Source organism: Somniosus microcephalus, chromosome 11, assembly GCF_052327205.1.
Source record: "Somniosus microcephalus isolate GS21.2 chromosome 11, FLI_Smic_1.0, whole genome shotgun sequence".
Lineage (NCBI taxonomy): Eukaryota > Metazoa > Chordata > Chondrichthyes > Squaliformes > Somniosidae > Somniosus > Somniosus microcephalus.
In genome coordinates, this window is record NC_140997.1 from 227,551,269 (window position 1) to 227,570,858 (window position 19,590).

The 19,590-nt window shown below is 48.3% G+C and overlaps 1 protein-coding gene across 1 annotated transcript in view; it reads left to right on the forward strand.

The window, feature by feature from the left end:
* Positions 1-2,935: 2,935 nt before the first annotated feature.
* LOC147111314 (coatomer subunit gamma-1) overlaps positions 2,936-19,590 on the forward strand; it is a 118,777-nt gene continuing 102,122 nt past the window's right edge. The window contains exon 1 of the mRNA XM_086002075.1: positions 2,936-2,978. Within this exon, the coding sequence (XP_085858201.1) occupies positions 2,951-2,978 (28 nt within the window). The 5' untranslated portion in view covers positions 2,936-2,950. The remainder of the gene's footprint in view (positions 2,979-19,590) is intronic.

Here is a 19,590-nt window from a genome sequence, read left to right on the forward strand (position 1 = left end):
TGTCGTAAAATGTCCCAAGGCGCTTCACAGGAGCGATTATCAAACAAAATTTGACACTGAGCCATATAAGGAGATATTAGCGCAGATGAGCAAAAGCTTGGTCGGAGAGGTAGGTTTTACGGAGCGTCTTAAAGGAGGAGAGAGAGGTAGAGAGGCAAAGAGGTTTAGGGAGGGAATTCCAGAGCTTAGGGCCTTGGCTGCTGAAGGCACGGCCGCCAATGGTAAAATCGGGGATGCTAAATAGGCCAGAATTGGAGGAACGCAGAGATCTCTGAGGGTTCTAGGGCTGGAAGAGGTTACAGAGATAAGGTGGGGCGAGGCCATGGAGGGATTTGAAAACATGAATGAGAAATTTAATATCGAGGCATTGCTTAAAAGGATATAGAAGCACTGGAGAAGGTGCAAAAAGATTTACTTGAATGATACCAGAACTGAGAGGTTATACCTATCAGGAAAGATTAAACAAGCTGGGGCTTGTAATGATATCAGCAAATAGTGATGGTATTTGCCTGTTTGATTATGATGCCTTACCAGCATATTTGCCTGTTTGATTATTTATGCCTTACCAGCAGAGGGCATGTGAGAGAGGCAGAGTTTAGTTTTAGTTTCGTTTTAGATGGATCTCTAACATGGTGTCTCCTGTAATGCTGTTAACTGAGTTGAACAGACTTTAGGTTAAAAGACATTCTCTTTCATGAATGTGTCGTCATTGAACCCACATACAAATCAATACAGGGCTCTTTACTCTAGAAAAGAGAAGACTGAGGGGTGACCTGATAGAGGTCTTTAAGATTATGAAAGGGTTCGATAGGGTGGACGTAGAGAAGATGTTTCCACTTGTGGGGGAGACCAGAACTAGGGGCCATAAATATAAGATAGTCACTGATAAATCCAACAGTGAATTCAAGAGAAATTTCTTTACCCAGAGAGTGGTAAGAATGTGGAACTCGCTACCACAGGGAGTGGTTGAGGCAAATAGCACAGATGCATTTAAGGGGAGGCTGGATAAACACATGAGGGAGAAAGGAATAGAGGGATATATTAATGGGGTTAGATGAAGCAGGGTGGAGCATAAATAAAATACATTTTAAAATATATATATTTATTTAAAATAGGCACGCTGGAAACATAAGACGAAGCTAGGTAAGTATGAGGGAGAAAGGAATCGAAGGATATGCTGATAGGGTGAGATGAAGAAAGGTGGAAAGAGGCTGGTGTGGACCAGTTGGGCTAAATGGCCTGTTTCTGTGCTGTAAATACTGTGTATAATCCAGCCCCAGGGCCAACCCGCCAATTGTGAGGCGGTGCATTTTGGGAAGAAGAGTGAGGAGAGGCAATATAAACCAAATGGTACAATTTTAAAGGAGGTGGAACATAGGAAGGAAGGTGTTATAAATTTCATCATCAAGAAACTACTCGTGAAATAACGCTGGACGGCCAGCTGGTGGCGCCGTCCAAGGAGTATAAATACTCGGGCGTGGGCCCCAGCTTGCCAGGGACATTTTGTAAAGACAAGGAACTAGTGAAGTACAACTAGACCTCCATGTTCTGAAACAAGTTGATTAAAGCCTTGCTTTATACTCAAACCAAGTGCAGAGTGAGTTTTATTATGTCAGAAGGAACATAGGAGCAGGCCATTCAACCCCTCAAGCCTGGTTCGCCATTCCAGCTTTCCCACCAGGCTGCATGGCCGCTGGGCCACGCAGCAGTCTGGAGGTCCGGCGCAGGCCGCTCACCGACTTTTATATGGGAGAAGCGGCACATGCGCGAAAATTTGAATTGGACACGCAGCCACTTAAAGGGGCTGCGCACCAAAAAAAAAAGAGGGAGCATTGATTAGGTCATGGCTGATCTGTATCTTGACTCCATTTACCCGGAGTACAAGAACAGAGAGACCTGGGGATGTATGTGAACAAATCTTTGAAGGTGGCAGGACAAGTTGAGAAGGCTGGTTAAAAAAGCATATCGGATGCTTGGCTTTTTACATGGAGGCATAGCATACAAAAGCAAGGTAGTTAATAAATCACTGGTTAGGGCACCGCTGGAGTTCAACACCACCTTCTCAAGGGCAACTAGGGATGGGCAATAAATGCTGGCCTTGCCAGCGACGCCCACAACCCATGAACAAATACAACAACAAAATTTCAGGGCTCCACACTTTAGGAAGGAGGTCAAGGCCTCGGAGAGGGTGCAGAGGAGATTTACTAGAATGGTGCCAGGGATGAGGGACCTCAGTTACGTGGCGAGACTGGAGAAGTTGGGGTTGTTCTCCTTAGAGCAGAGAAGGTTAATGAGAAATTTGATAGAGATGTTCAGAATTATGAGGAATTTTGATAGAGTAGATAGGGAGAAACTGTTTCCACTGGCGAGAGAGTCAATAAGCAAAGGGCACAGATTTAAGATAATTGGCAAAAGAGCCAGGGGGTAGATGAGGAGACTGTTTTTATGTAGCGAGCAGTTATGATCTGGAATGATATAAGTGGAGGGGGTGTGGGATATTTTGTTTTGGCAAATCTTGTCACCCAGTGTCAGCCAGCATCAAGCCCTTGGTGATAATGACCCTGCTCCCATGATCGAATATCCCATTAATCCTTCATCATGAAGAGTGAAAACTTTGGGCCAGGTACTGGAGGAAGTGCGGGCAACGGTGGGACTGGACCCTTCCAAGAGTTCAGCAAAAAGGAGGGGGAAGATTGGAGAGAAATTGAAAAGAAATGTCTCACTGGACCATTCACTCGCTGACAGTGCCCCTTTAATGTGATTGCATCGAGCCCCGGTTTACCTTCGCACCTTCCTCCCACACCTGTACTGTTTAGTGTCTGAGTGCTGAGCTAACGTCACCAGCCAGGGGTCAAAATGCAGGTATTTCTGTACACGGAGCCAACACAGGTGCTGAGAGCTCGATCGCTGGAGGGAATACCTTTCCGAAGCTCTGTCACAGAGAACGATAATGTTCTTCGATGATGATCACGAATACAGTAGGTAAACAATAGTTTGAAAGTAAGAGACTTGTAGGGCACTCAAACGTAGCCTTAGCGCAGGAGGCATTTCTTTGTTTGTTAACACCCTAGCTGTTTCTAATATGTTCTAAATATAGCACAAAGGGAGAAACTTTCTCCTCTGCAATCTCCAGCTGCATAGAACCAAAGGGAACTTTTAGTTGCATGAAAATAAAGATTCAAGGAATGTTTTTCTCACAGAGACTGTGGTGACTAAGGAATTTCAGCTTACCCAAGGGATTACAGAGACTAAATTGATTTAAGTGGCTTCACTCTGCGTACTTATGATTCATTTCTCGGCTTTGTCTATTTCAAAGATCATTTATTCTTCTCGAATAAGGTGTAAAAGTATTATTAAAAACTTATGGTTATGCTCCCTCAATTGGGAATTCAACAGGAATGGTAGTATAGTGGTTATGTTACTTGACTAGTAACATCACCATAAGAACATAAGAAATAGGAGCAGGAGTCGGCCATTCGGCCCCTCGAGCCTGCTCCGCCATTCAATGAGATCATGGCTGATCTTCTGCCTCAACTCCATTCACCGGCCCTATCGCCACATCCCTTGATGCCCTTACTAGTCAGAAATCTATCGACTTCTGTTTTGAATATACTCAATGACTGAGCCTCCACAGCCCTCTGGGGTAGAGAATTCCAAAGATTCACCACCCTCTGTGTGAAGAAATTTCTTCTCATCTCAGTCCTGAATGGCCTACCCTTTATCCTGAGGCTGTGGCCCCTGGTTCTAGACTCCCCAGCCAAGGGAAACATTCTCCCAACATCCACCCTATCAAGCTCTGTAATAATTTTGTATGCTTCAATGAGATCCCCTCTCATTCTTCTGAATTCAAGAGAATACAGGCCTAGTTTATTCAATCTCTTCTCATACGACAGTCCCGCCATCCCAGGAATCAATCTCGTGAACCTTCGTTGCACTCCCTCCATGGCAAGTATATCCTTCCTTAGGTAAGGAGACCAAAATTGTACACAGTACTCCAAGTGTGGTCTCAAACAAGATGGCTCATGTGCTGGCAGCTCCCTAGGGAGCTCCTTTGCCATCTTTGGCCATCCGTTGCCATCCTTTGCTCTCTTTCCCCCCAGTCTCCTCTCTTCTGCTGTTTAAGTTCCCCTGGCTCTAAGAGTGGGTGCATTTTATCCCAAACTGCAAGTTCAAGCTGTATGGTTAAAGTTACCTGAGCCCACTGCCCATCCCCCGACCATGCCTGTTCTTTGTTCTCAGGATCTTCACTTAAACTTAGCTCCCAAATTCCCAGACCTCTCTACCGTCAAGACTGCACTTCTCCACTAGGCTAGTGATCTAGTGACTAGTGGATCACGAGTGGAGTTCGGGGCCAGGGATCGCGAGAATATCAGTGCTAATTTGATCCTGTGAGAGACAACATCATTCATGTCTGAGGCCGCGGCCCAGGAGCGAGGACGAGCTCAGCAGCGAGGTCAAGGCCCAGGAGTGGCGCAGCATGGACCAGCAGCGGGGTCGGGGCCCAGGGAAGGTGCGGCACGGGCCAACAGCGAGGTCGGGAGGACCACAATGCATCCTACAAAACCCAGGCAGCGAGGACCTGCGGGAAGGAGGGAGGAGGACAGTAGGAGTATGTTTGTGTGTGTGTGCTAGGCTGTTGTAGCAGAGCCTGGTCTCCAATCGTCTTGGGTTCCCTTACCATTGGACCAAGACCTTGCTCTGTCAAGCCCGTGTGGTAGCTGGTGTGCAACGGCCACCCCACGTTAAAAGAATCCACGCACAGGCATCTTCCACCCTTTAAAATGAAGTTTGGGACCTGGAACGTCAGGACCCTCATGGACAACCCCAACAGTGACAGACCGGAACGCCGTACTGCTATCGTTGCCCGGGAGCTCAGACGCTTCGACATTGACATCGCCGCCCTAAGTGAGACCCGGCGGGCAGGGGAAGGCCAGCTCAAGGAGCAAGGCAGTGGCTACACCTTCTTCTGGAAAGGCAAACCTGAAGAAGAAAGCCGCCTCCATGGGGTAGGCTTCGCCATAAAAAATGAACTAGTTAGGCGTCTCAGAGACTCACCCTAGCGGTATAAACGAGTGCCTCATGACTCTTCGGCTCACCCTAGCCCAGAACCAGTGCGCTACGGTCATCAGTGTGTACGCCCCAACACTGGAAGCCACAGACGAGACCAAAGAGGAATTCTGCTCCAGCCTCGAACAATCCCTGTCCCGGATCCCAACGGGCGACAAGCTGACCCTCCTTGGAGACTTTAACGCCAGAGTTGGAAAGGACACTGACCTCTGGGGAGATGTGATTGGCAGAGAGGGGGTAGGGAAAGCCAACTCCAATGGTACCCTCCTCCTGTCGAAATGCTTAGAACATGGCCTTGTCATAACCAACACCTTGTTCCGTCAGAGAGACAAGTACAAGGCTTCATGGCAGCACCCTCGCTCCAAGCACTGGCACCTGCTGGATTACGTCATCGTTCGAGCGAGAGACCGCAAGGACGTCTGCATCACCCGCGCCATGACAGGAGTTGACGACTGCTGGACAGACCACCGCCTAATCCGTTCTGTCATCTCCATCAATGTAGCCCCAAAACAGTGGCGGCAACAGAAACAATGCCGCAGGAAAATTAACGCTGGAACACTCAAAGACTCCGCTAAGAAAGCCCTATTCAGCCTGCGCCTCACAAACAACCTGACGACTCCCAGTGATGCAGAGACATAGAGGGGGAAAAATTCAGTTGGTTGCGCCACCCGTTAGCGCCTTAAGAGGGCGCTAAGTGGGGCGCAAACCAACTAGCGCCCGGGCGCGGCACTGCCCATGCCTCCCGCCAAATTCAGCGGGAGGTTAGTCGTGGCGCTAGCCGTTAGCGCTGTGCCGCTGGTGATGACGTCATCGGCGTGCACAGCGCCCCGCTCACGACCCGGCTGCGATCTTCGGGAGCGCCCCCTGATTTGCCGCCGGACGCTATGTCCGACAGGGTCAGGGTGGCGTACCTGCGGCCGGGGAGGCGCAATTTAAAGGTGAGGTGCGGGGTGGCCATTTTTGTTGTTGGCCGCCTGCCAGCACCTGCCTGCGCGCCCGTCCCCGGCCTCCGAAACCGCCCCCCCCCCCCCCGCGGAGTGCCGGGCTCTTTTGCCTGCACTCCCGATCCCCGGGGGCCCAGCTGGGCCCCAGGTCGCGCTGCACAAGGCCCCTCCCCTTTAAGAAGGGGAGGAAGGCCTGCAATACCACAGTGCGATGTGCCGCAGCATGTGGCGCTGCGGCACGTAGCGCCACAATATTCACTCGCAGCGCCCCAAGAGGGAGGCGGGGCGCCTCCCGTAGCGCCCCACTTCCCTTTGGGGTGCAACCGACCAATTTCCGGCGCAGGGGCGCTAATTTTTCCGGGGCGAAGTTAGCGCCCCAAATGTGACTATACTGAATTTCTCCCCCAGAGTGTCCACAGCACCTGGTCTGCACTCAAGGCCTCCATAATCAGCACCTGTGAAGAGACGCTCGGTCACTCGACCAGGAAACACCAAGGCTGGTTCGCCGAGAACGACCAGGAGATCCAGGAGCTAATAAGCCGCAAGCGTAAGGCATTCCTGATCTGGAAACAGCAACATAACTCGAGAGCAAGAAAGCAGCTCTACCGACGCCTGAAGGCCGAGGTCCAACAAAAAACTCACGACCTAAAGAACAGATGGTGGGTGGAGAAAGCGCAGGAGATCCAGCAGTTAGCCGACAACCATGACGTGCGTGATTCTTTAGCGCAGTCAAGACCATCTACGGCCCAAGCACCTAAGGCCATACCCCACTGCGGGCCAAGAACGGAGCGGTACTCATCAAAGACAGAGAGGCAGTCAGTGCCCGCTGGAAGGAGCACTTGGAAGATCTCCTTAACCACGACTCTGTCTTCGACGCGAGTGTCCTCAACTCCATCCCGCAGCATGCTACCCGCCACCATCTCAGCACAACCCCAGCCCAGCATGAGGTTGGAAAGGCCATCCGACAACTGAAGAACAACAAGGCCTCAGGAGCAGATGTATTCCCCGCCGAGGCACTAAAACATGGCAGAGAAGCACTATTGGCGCGAATACATTAACTCATTTTGTAGTGTATGTAACGTTCCACCTTTAAGAGAACTATTTTAAGGATTGCACTACTTTATCTTGGCTGCTGTATACTGTAATACCGGTGGTGACCACACCGGTATATAAGTGCTGTGTAAGGATTTATTGGGCAGTTCCGCCCTGACCTTCAACCAGTAAAGTACTGTTAAAGTTTACTCTTGTGGTCTGTGTAGTAATTCGCAATATAACACACAGACTTAACAGTGGCGACGAAGACAATCTTACCCTGCGGCAGAGACTATCCAAGGCAGTTTAACGGGCGTCGAGAGGAGGCATCCGCCCTCGTCATTCTGCTGAGAGAAGACTCGGGTCTGCAGAGCAACGGAAGAACTCTAACACGAAGCCTTCCATCAGCAACAGGCAGGATCATCCCTTCTATCACGGTGGTGGGTAAGCCGATCAGCGACGAACAGCGAGTCGGTCACGTTGACTGTGAAGTAGGGGAGGGAAAAACGGAGGATATAAGGGCGGAGAACTCGACCACGGCCGGGGGAAAAGAGCCGGACAGAAGTCGGGGCCAGAGGCGCTGAGACTGGGCAGCGTAAGGCACGGAAGCCGCGGTGCAGGCAAACGCAGCTGGTGTGAGAGACCGGGCTGCAAGCGGGCTGGGAGACGCAGCAGCGTCGAGAGCAAGCTCGACCGCGATCGTAAAAAAAAAAAAAAGAGGCCGGGCAGCTACCGAGGCCGCGAGGCACAGCGACCGAGAACCGCTTGCGCGGGAGAAAATAAAAGAAAACCGCGGAGAACTCAGCCGCAGCCGGGGGGGAAAGGACCGGACTGCAAGAGGGGCTGGGAGGCGCGATTGAAAACCGCTGGGGAGGGCGAACGCAGCAATACGGCAATCGCCGTTACAGCCAGCGGGGAGCCCGAGCGAGCGGGAGAGACAGAGCCGAGCGAGCGAGTGAGACTGAGCGAGCGGGAGAGAGAAGAGACCGAGCGAGCGAGGGAGAATGAGACCGAGCGAGCGAGGGAGAACGAGACCGAGCGAGCGAGGGAGAACGAGACTGAGCGAGCGAGGGAGACCGTGCGAGCGCGGGAAACCGCTATTTTCGGAGGCGGGGAAGAAGACAAGCGCGGGAAACCGCCATTTTTGAAAAAAAAAGAAAGTTAAAGAAAAATTTCGTTGTTGTTTCTCAAAAAGATTGCGAAGATGCCTAAGCGTGGTAACATCAACGATTTCGATCCCGAGGTGGAAGATTGGGCCACGTATGTAGAACGCATAGAGATATATTGTAAGGCAAATAAAATATCAAATGATGATAAAGCACTAACCTTACTAAACTCAATGGGTGTGAAGACATACGGGCTATTGAAGCATCTTCTATCACCAGCTAAACCGGCGGATCAGACTTTCGCTAATATTGTTACTGTCCTGAAGGATCATTTGAACCCCACACCGCTGATGTTAGCGGAACGATTTAAATTTTATGCGAGGACGCAACTGAACGAGGAAAGCAACGCGGAGTACTTGGTTGAACTGCGTAGGCTAGCGAAATACTGTCAGTTTGGGGAAAATCTGACAGAGGCACTGAGAGACAAGTTCGTGTGTGGGTTGTCGAAGGAAGGAACACAAAAGCGACTGCTCGAAGAGAATGATCTTACACTTGATAAGGCTGTCACTATTGCAGCATCGCACGAAGCCGCAGCGAGAGGCACTGCGGAAATGCAGCTGAAGGCAGCGGTACTCAGCGTAGATCAAATGGTTTCAGGTACAACGAAATGTTATCGTTGTGGGAAGACAACACACAATCAGAACCAATGTTGGTTTAAAAACCAGGAATGTAGAAAATGTGGCAAGCTTGGTCACATAGCTAAAGTATGCTGGTCAGGAAAGAAGACCAGCAACAAAAAGTCACTGCAGAAAAAGTACAGAAAGGTACATAAGGTGGCTGTGAAGAGTTCGGATGAACAGAATTCGGATTCAGACTCCAACAGCAAGGAACTGGGTAGTCTGAGAATTCACAATGTGAGTAAGGAAACTGACCGACAAACTATCTGGGTCACACTGCAGATTGCAGAAGTCCAAGTGAAGATGGAATTGGACACCGGATCGGCGTTGACGGTCATGAATAAGCAAGATTACAAAAAGTTATTCAAACATATTCCCCTACGGGATACGAAGATAGTATTGCAGACATACACGGGGCAAAAAGTATACCCCACCGGAAAGATAAAAGTCAAGGTGATACACAAGGGCAAAGAACACCAAGGAATGGACTTATATGTACTACCTGAGGGAGGTCCACCACTTCTGGGATGGGAGTGGATCAGGAAAATAAATATGGACTGGCACTCCCTAAACGCAATAATGGTAGATCCCAGAAAGAAAGATGTCAAACCTGAACGATTGTCCGGAATATTGGATGAGGCTAAAGAGGTATTCCAACAGGGACTGGGAACACTAAGAGGAATTAAGGCAAAAATCAAGATTGCAGAACATGCAAACCCAAAATTTTTCAAAGCCAGACCGGTACCTTATGCGATACAACCTGCTGTGGAGGCTGAACTGGAAGGGCTTGAATGTTCAGGGGTACTGTCTAAGGTGGACTGGAGTGAGTGGGCCACGCCCATTGTTCCCGTCATGAAGCAGTCATCGAGTAACAAGCCAGGGGAACCGGGGAAGGTCCGCATCTGTGGAGACTTCAAGATCACAGTTAATCCGGTGCTTCACACGGTGCAATATCCGCTTCCGAGGATTGAGGATATCTTTGCTTCATTGTCTGGCGGGAAACACTTCACCAAGATAGACCTGGCGCAAGCGTACTTACAGATGGAAGTTGAGGAAGAGTCGCGCCAGTATCTCACAATCAACACGCACAGAGGCTTGTATCGATATAATAGACTGGTTTTTGGAGTGGCTTCGGCTCCAGCAATTTGGCAGAGGGCCATGGAGCAGGTCTTACAGGGAATTCCAAGCACTCAGTGTTACTTGGACGATATCCTGATTACAGGAGAGGACGAGGAGGAACACCTCGCAAATTTGAAACTGGTGCTCACCAGGTTGAAGGAATAGGGCCTTCGAGTTAATCGCCAGAAATGTGAGTTCTTTCAGAAACGGATCTCGTACTGTGGTCATGTCATTGACCAGGAGGGGCTGCACAAGTCACCTGACAAGATCGAAGCTGTTGTGAAGGCCCCCGCTCCGGAAAATGTATCCCAGTTGAGGTCGTTCCTAGGATTGATTAACTATAACATAAGTTTCTGCCAAATCTATCCACGGTGCTGCACCTGCTGAATGCTCTGTTGCGGAAAGAAGTACCATGGAAGTGGAGCGAGGACTGTAAGAAGGCCTTTTGCAAAAGCAAGGCATTGATCACCTCAGAGGAAGTGTTGGCTCACTTCAACCCAACGCTACCTATTCGTCTAGCTTGTGATGCTTCCCCTTATGGTATTGGAGCAGTACTCTCACACAAGTTGCCAAATGGCTCGGAAAGGCCAGTCGCATTTGCATCCAGATCATTGACCTCCGCTAAGCGCAACTATGCTCAGATAGATAGGGAGGCTCTCAGCCTTGTGTGGGGAGTAAAGAAATTCAATCATTACCTGCAGGGCAAGAAGTTTACACTGCTGACAGACCACCAGCCGTTGGTATCCATATTCAACCCTAAAAAGGGCGTTTCCATTATGACAGCGCAAAGGCTACCGAGGTGGTCCATTTTCCTAGGGGCACACCAATATGACATCGAATACAAAGGATCAAAACAGCATGGGAATGCTGACGGTTTATCGCGCCTACCATTGCCAACGGTAGAAGAGGCGCCTACAGTGGACCCAGTGGAGATGTTCCACTCAACCATAGTGGAATGTCTACCAGTAACAAATTCTACGATCGAAAAGGAAACAAGAAATGACCCGGCTCTCTCATGAGTCTACGATTTAACGGTGAAGGGATGGCCAGCACATGGCGAACCAATGTTGCCAGCATTTTTGCAAAGAAGAGAACAGCTGTCAGTGTGCCGAGGAACTTTGATGTGTGGATCCAGAGTGGTGATTCCACCCAAACTCCAGCATAAAGTGCTAAAGGAGCTTCACGAGGGGCATCTGGGTGGAGTGAAAATGAAGAACCTAGCCAGAGCATTTGTGTGATGGCCAGGTATCGATGGAGACATCGAAGAAATGACCAAGAGCTGTCTAGGATGCCAGAAGGTCCAAAACGCCCCACCACAAGCTCCTCTGCATCCATGGGAGTGGCCCTCATCTCCATGGCAAAGGGTACATATCGACTTTGCTGGTCCATTTATGGACTCAATGTTCTTAATCGCGGTGGATGCACACTCCAAGTGGCCGGAGGTAATAAAGATGTCCTCCACCACCACGGAAAAAACCATCACAGTATTAAGGACCATATTTGCCAGGAATGGGCTGCCGGAACAGATCTGTTCTGATAATGGACCGCAATTTGTGTCCGAAGAATTCAGGAAGTTCTTAAAAAACAATGGGGTTAAGCACTACATGTCCGCCCCATACCATCCCGCCACCAATGGATTAGCTGAAAGGTTTGTCCAGACCTTCAAGAAGGCCATAAAGGCCATGGGTAATGAAGACATAAATCTACAACATAAGGTAGATAACTTCTTGTTGGCGTACAGGAATGCAACACATGCGGTCACAAACCAAACTCCCGCCATGATGTTTTTCAATAGAAGACTAAGATGCCGGCTGGATTTGATCAAGCCAAACATCAGAAGGGACGTAGAGAACCGGCAATTTCAAGGCATGAATGAAAGGCCAACTAGAACCTTCCAGATAGGTCAACAAGTTTTGGCCCGGGACTACTGTACCGAGAAATGGCAGCCTGGAACTATTTGCACACGACTAGGACCGCTGATGTATACCGTGGACATTGGTGAAAGCATAATAAGGCGCCATGTTGACCAGATCATAGAGTCATCCAAAAGGGGCCAACCTACACCACAACTCTATACGCCTAATGTTGAAGCAGAGATACCCATAGTATCTACCTCCGATCCGGTGATACTGGAATCAGATGAACCTGACACTGGCATTCAAGCCGAATCGACCTTACCAGAAGAACCTACTACACCACCGAAAACTACTACACCACCGAGGCGTTATCCGGACCGAGTCAGGAAGCCTCCAGAGAGACTGAATCTGTGAACTGTTTTTACATGAAGTTGTGTATATATGTTATGATGTTATGTTAATGGGAATATATACTGTTAACCTAAAAAGGGAGGATTGTGGTGTATGTAACCGTTCCACCTTTAAGAGAACTATTTTAAGGATTGCACTACTTTATCTTGGCTGCTGTATACTGTAATACCGGTGGTGACCACACCGGTATATAAGTGCTGTGTAAGGATTTATTGGGCAGTTCCACCCTGACCTTCAACCAGTAAAGTACTGTTAAAGTTTACTCTTGTGGTCTGTGTAGTAATTCGCAATATAACACACAGACTTAACACATTTCTCTTATTTGGAAGGAGGAGAGCATGCCAGGGGATCTCAGAGACACCGTAATCGTGACCATCTTCAAGAAAGGTGACAAGTCCGATTGCGGTAATTACAGAGGAGTTTCCCTGCTGTCTGCCACAAGAAAAGTCATCACAAGAATCCTCCTCAATCGCCTTCGCCCAGTGGCCAAAGAGCTCCTCCCAGAGTCGCAATGTAGATTCTGCCGACTAAGGGGCACAATGGACATGATCTTCACCGCACGTCAATTACAAGAGAAATGCAGGGAACAGCACCAACCGCTGTACATGGCCTTCTTTGATCTCACAAAGGCCTTCGACACTGTCAACCGTGAGGGATTATGGAGTGTCCTCCTCAAATTCGGCTGCCCTCCGCCTGCTTCACGACTACATGCAAGCTGTGATCCTGACCAACGGTTCCACCACAAACCCAATTCACGGACGAACCGGGTCAAGCACCAATGCTCTTCTCGATCTTCCTTGCTGCATTGCTCCATCTCACCCTCAGTAAGCTCCCCGCTGGAGTGGAGCTAATTTACAGAACAAACGGGAAGCTGTTAAACCTCCGTCGCCTCCAGTCCAGATCCAAGATCGTTCCATCCTCTGTCGTCGAATTACTGTATGCAGACGACGCTTGCGTCTGCGCTCACTCGGAGGTCGAACTCCAAACCATCGTCAACACCTTCACTGAAGCATACTAGAGCATGGACCTTACACTAAACCTCTGTAAGACAAAGGTCCTCTACCAACCTGCCCCCGCCACACAGTACTGCCCCCCGATTATCAAAATCCACGACAAGGCCTTGGACAACGTGGACCACTTTCCATACCTTGGGAGCCTACTGTCAACAAGGGCAGACGTCGACGACGAAGTCCAACACCGCCTTCAATGTGCCAGTGCAGCCTTCGGTCACCTGAGGAAGAGAGTGTTTGAAGACCAGGACCTCAAACCCGACACTAAGCTCATGGTCTACAGAGCAGCAGTGATACCCGCCCTGCCGTATGCCTCAGAGACATGGACCATGTACAGCAGGCACCTCAAAGTACTGGAGAGGTACCACCAACGCTGCCTCCGCAAGATCCTGCAAATCCATTGGCAGGATAGGCGCACCAACGTCAGTGTTCTCGCTCAGGCCAACATCCCCAGCATCGAGGCTTTGACCACGCTCAATCAGCTCCGATGGACGGGTCACCTTGTCCGCATGCCCGATACGAGACTCCCAAAACAATCGCTCTACTCGGAGCTCTGGCACTGCAAGAGAGCCCCAGGTGGGCAGAGGAAATGCTTCAAGGACACCCTCAAAGCCTCCTTGAAAAAGTATAACATCCCCACTGACACCTGGGAATCCATGGCCCAAGACCACACAAAGTGGAGGAGAAGCATCCGGGAAGGCGCCGAACACCTCGAGTCTCTTCGCCGGGAGCAAGCGGAAGCCAAGCGCAGGCAGCGCAAGGAGCGCACGTCAACCCAAGCACCCCACCCACCCACCCCTTCAACCATCGTCTGCCCCACCTGTGACAGAGACTGTAGGTCCCACATTGGACTCATCAGTCACCTGATAACTCATTTTTAATGTGGAAGCAAGTCATCCTCGGTTCCAAGGGACTGCCTAAGAAGAGAAGAAGATATAATTGGAGTAAGACTTCTTTACTCCTGTACTCAAATCCTCTTGTAATGAAGGCCAACACACCATTTGCCTTCCTAATGGCTTGCTGCACCTGCACATTCACTTTCAGTGACTCATGTACAAGGACACCCAGGTCCCTTTGAGCATCTGCATTCCCCAATTTTTCATCATTTAGGAAATACTCTGCCTTTCTGTTTTTTCTGCCAAAGTGGATAAGTTAACATTTATCCACATTATATTCCATCTGCCATGTTCGCGCCCACTTACTGAGCCTGTTGAGATCCCCTTGGAGCCTCTTCACATCCTCTTCACAACTGCCACTGCCACCTAGCTTTGTATCATCAGCAAATTTGGAAATGTTACATTTAGTCCCCTCATCCAAATCATTGATCTAGATTGTGAATAGCTGGGGCCCAAGCACCGATCCTTGCGGTACCCCACTAGTTACAGCCTGCCATCCTGAAAAAGATCCGCTTATCCCTACTCTTTGTTTTCTGTCTGTTAACCAATTCTCAATCCATGCTAGTATATTACACCCAATTCCATGTGCCTTAATTTTGTTCACCAACCTCTTGTGTGGGACCTTATCAAAGGCCTTCTGAAAATCCAGATACACCACATCTACCAGCTCCCCTTTGTCTACTCCACTAGTTACATCCTCAAAGAACTCCAATAGGCTTGTCAAACAGGACTTCCCTTTCATAAATCCATGTTGACTCTACCCAATCTTACTATTAGTTTCTAAGTGCCCAGTTATTGCATCCTTTATAATAGATTCCAGCATTTTCCCAACTACTGAGGTTAACAGGTCTGTAATTCCCTGTTTTCTCTCTCCCTCCTTTCTTAAATAGCGGGGTTACATTTGCTATCCTCCAATCTGCAGGAACCGTTCCAGAATCTATAGAATTTTGGAAGATGACAACCAATGCGTCCACTATTCCTATGGCCACCTCTTTCAAAACCCTAGGATGTAGGTCATCCAGTCCTTGGGATTTGTTGACTTTTAGCCCCATTAATTTTGCTAGTACTGTTTTTTTACTAATAATAATTTCTTTAAGTTCCTCATTCTCGTCACACCCTTGGTTTTCTCGTATTTCTGGGAGGTTTTTTGTGTCTTCCTCCGTGAAGACAGAAACAAAGTATTTATTTAATTTTCTCCACCATTTCCTCATTCCCCATTATAAATTCTCCCGTCTCTGACTGTAAAGGGTCTACATGTACCTTCGTCAGTCTTTTCCTTTTCACATACCTATAGAAGCTTTTACAATCCGTTTTTATATTTTTCGCTAGTTTGTGCTCATATTCCATTTTCCCTTTCTTTATCAATTTCTTGGTCCCCCTTTACTGATTTCTAAAAAGATCCCAATCCTCAGGCTGACCGCTTTTTCTGGCAACTTTATAAGCTTCCTCATGATCCGGCGACGCGAGTGATTAAGTTAATTAAATTAATCTGGAATAAAAAGCTAGTATCAGTAGTGGTGACCATGTTCACTAATGTCCTTTAGGGAAGGAAATCTGCCGTCCTTACCCGGTCTGGCCTATATGTGACTCCAGACCCACAGCAACGTGGTTGACTCTTACAAAAAGAAAATACTGCAGATGCTGGAAATCTGAAATAAAAACAGAAAATGCTGGAGATACTCAGCAGGTCAGGCAGCATCTGTGAAGAGAGAAACAGAGTTAACGTTTCAGGTCGATGACCTTTCGTCATAACTGGAAAAAAGCAGGAAATGGAACAGATTTTTAAGCAAGTGTAGAGGCTGAGAAAGGGGGGAGGGGAGGAAAGAACAAAAGGGGAAGGTCTGTGATAGGGTGGAAGACAGAAGAGGTTAAGAGACATTAAGAGATATTCAAGGCAAAAGGAGATGGTAATGCTGGAAAAAGTCAGCAGGTCAGGCAACATCCGTGGAGAGAAATTTGAGTTGATGTTTCGGGTCGAACCCTTCTTCAAAACTGGAAAGAAAAGAAACTAGATGAAGTGTAAATTGTGCTGGCAGAATGAAAGACAGCTGCCATGTGGGGGAGAAGAAAAAAAGACACGGACAAAAAGAGTGGGCTCTTAACTGCCCTCTGAAATGGCATATAGCAAACCACTCAAGGGCAATTAGGGATGGACAATAAATGCTGGCCTTGCCAGCGAGGCCCACATCCTGAGAATGAATTAAAAATTGTTAGGACCCTCACTGCCAGCAGCAGAGAGAGAGATTCAAAACCAGGGCCACTGAGTGTGCTAACAATTGTAACTTCTATGTTTTCTGATATTTTTTAGCAGAGGTCTCTGGCCTATATGTGGTACTCCAGACCCACAGCAATGTGGTTGACTCTTTGAAATGGCCTAGCAAACATAGAAACATAGAAGACAGGAGCAGGAGTAGGCCATTCGGCCCCTCGAGCCTGCTCTGCCATTCAATGAGATCATGGCTGATCATCCAAATTCAGTACCCGGTCCCTGCTTTCTCCCCATATCCCTTGATCCCTTTAGCTTTAAGAAGTATATTTAACTCCTTCTTGAATATATTTAATGAATTGGCCTCAACTGCCTTCTGTGGTAGAGAATTCGAGCAAGCCACTCAGTTGTAACAAACCGCTACGACAATGTATAATCCACACTGACCACAGCAGTTCGAAACGGCGGCTCACTACCACCTTCTCAAGGGCAATTAGATGGGAAGCCTTGCCAGCGCTGCCCACATCCTGTGAATAAATATTTATTAAAAACTGCTGCCCAGCGTGGAATTGAGCCGGCCAGAGAGGTAAAGCACCAGTTTCAACGTCATTAGTGCCCCTGGGTTTGCTAGAGGAAGGAATCCCACCTCAATTGCTCTCTACCGCATCCTGCTTGAATATGGATATTGCATTAATATAGCACCTTTCATGACCTCAGGAGGTCCTAAAGTGCTTTAGAGCCAATGAAGTACCTTTTTTTTGTGTAATCACTGTTGTAACGTAGGGGCATGCTGTAGCCAATTTGCACACAGCAATGAGATAATTCTAAAGCAAAATACCGAGAATGCTGGAAATCTTGCAGTCAGAATCAGGGGAATTTATAATGGGGAACAAAGAAATGGGTGACCAATTAAATACATATTTTGGTTCTGTCTTCACAAAGGAGGACACAAATAACCTCCCAGAGATGTCGGGGAACATAGGGTCTAATGAGAGGGAGGAACTGAATGAAATCAGTATTTGTAGGGAAATGGTGTTAGGGAAATTGACGGGATTGAAGGCCGATAAATCCTCAGGGCCTGATAATCTACATCCTAGGGTACTTAAGGAAGTGGCCCTAGAAATAGTAGATGCATTGCTGGTCATCTTCCAAAATTCTATAGACTCTGGAACAGTTCCCATGGATTGGAGGGTAGCTAATGTTACCCCACTGTTCAAAAAAGGTGGTAGAGAGAAAACAGGGAATTATAGACCGGTAAGCCTGACATCAGTAGTGGGGAAAATGCTAGAGTCCATTATAAAAGATGTAATAGCAGAGCACTTGGAAAACAGTGACCGGATCGGACAAAGTCAACATGGATTTACAAAAGGTAAATCGTGCTTGACTAATCTACTGGAATTTTTTGAGGATGTAACTGGTAAAATAGATAAGGGAGAACCAGTGGATGTAGTGTATTTTGACTTTCAAAAGGCTTTCGATAAGGTCCCGCATAAGAGATTAGCATGTAAAGTTAAGGCACATGGGATTGGGGGCAAGGTATTGACTTGGATAGAGAACTGGTTGGCAGACAGAAAACACGGTGGCATAGTGGTTAGCACTGTTGCCTCACAGCGCCAGGGACCCGGGTTCAAATCCGGCCTCGGGTGACTGTCTGTGTGGAGTTTGCACATTCTCCCCGTGTTTGCGTGGGTTTCCTCCGGGTGCTCCGGTTTCCTCCCACAGTCCAAAGATGTGCGGTTTAGGTTGATTGGCTATGATAAATTAACCCTTAGTGTTAGGGGGATTAAATATGTGGGGTTACGGGGATAGGCGTTGGTGTAGGGGTTACGGGGATCGGGTGGGATATGTGTCGGTGCAGGCTCGATGGGCCGAAATGGCCTCTATCTGCACTGTGGGGTTTCTGTGATTCTGTGAAAGAGTTAGAATAAACGGCTCCTTTTCTGAGTGGCAGGCAGTGACTAGTGGGGTACCGCAGGGATCGGTCCTTGGACCCCAGCTATTCACAATATATATTAATGATCTGGACGAGGGAACTAGATGTAATATCTCCAAGTTTGCAGACGACACAAAGCTGGGTGGGCGTGTGTGCTGTGACGAGGAGGCCGAGAAACTCCAGTATGACTTGGACAGGTTGGGTGATTGGGCAGAAGCATGGCAGATGCAATATAACATGGATAAATGCGAGGTTATCCACTTTGGTGTCAAAAACAAGAAGGCAGATTATTATCTGAATGGCAATAGATTGGGAGAAGGGGAAGTGCAACGAGACCTGGGCGTCCTTGTGCACCAGTCGCTGAAGGTAAGCATGCAGGTGCAGCAGGCGGTTAAGAAGGCAAATGGTATGTTGGCCTTCGTAGCGTGAGGGTTTGAATACAGGAACAAGGATGTCTTGCTGCAGTTGTACAGGGCCTTGGTGAGACCACATCTTGAGTATTGTGTGCAGTTTTGGTCGCCTTATCTGAGGAAGGAAGTTCTTGCCATGGAGGGAGTGCAGCGAAGATTCACCAGGCTGATGGCAGGAATGACATATGAGGAGAGATTGGGTCGATTGGGCTTGTACTCGCTGGAGTTCAGAAGAATGAGAGGGGATCTCATTGAAACTTATAAAATTCTAACAGGACTTGACAGACTAGATGCAGGAAGGATGTTCCCGATGGTCGGGGAGCCCAGAACCAGGGGTCACAGTCTAAGGATAAGGGGTAAGCCATTTAGGACAGAGAGGAGGAGGAATTTCTTCACCCAGAGAGTGGTGAACCTGTGGAATTCTCTACCACAGAAGGCAGTAGAGGCCAATTCATTAAATATATTCAAGAAAGAGTTGGATATATTTCTTAAGGCTAAAGGGATCAAGGGATATAGGGAGAAAGCAGGGACAGGGTACTGAATTTGGATGATCAGCCATGATCTCATTGAATGGCGGAGCAGGCTCGAGGAGCCGAATGGCCTACTCCTGCTCCTATCTTCTATGTTTCTGAGGGCCAGTGAACAAGCCCTCATCAGGCACTCAGCAGGTGACAAGGTGTCAGGCTAAATGCCTCTGCAGTCTGATCTGCCAGCCTTAGTGATTACTTTTCCAAAAAGTTAGCAGTGTCACAATACTGCAGAAAATGTAACCTAGAGGTTATAATGGATTATCGATTGGACTGAAGAAATGTAGGATTCACCTAACCAGTAAAAGCAGCTTGTAACTGAGCCATATGGAAAGAAAAAGACTTGCATTTCTGTAGCGCCTTTCATGACCTCAGGATGTCCCAAAGTGCTTTACA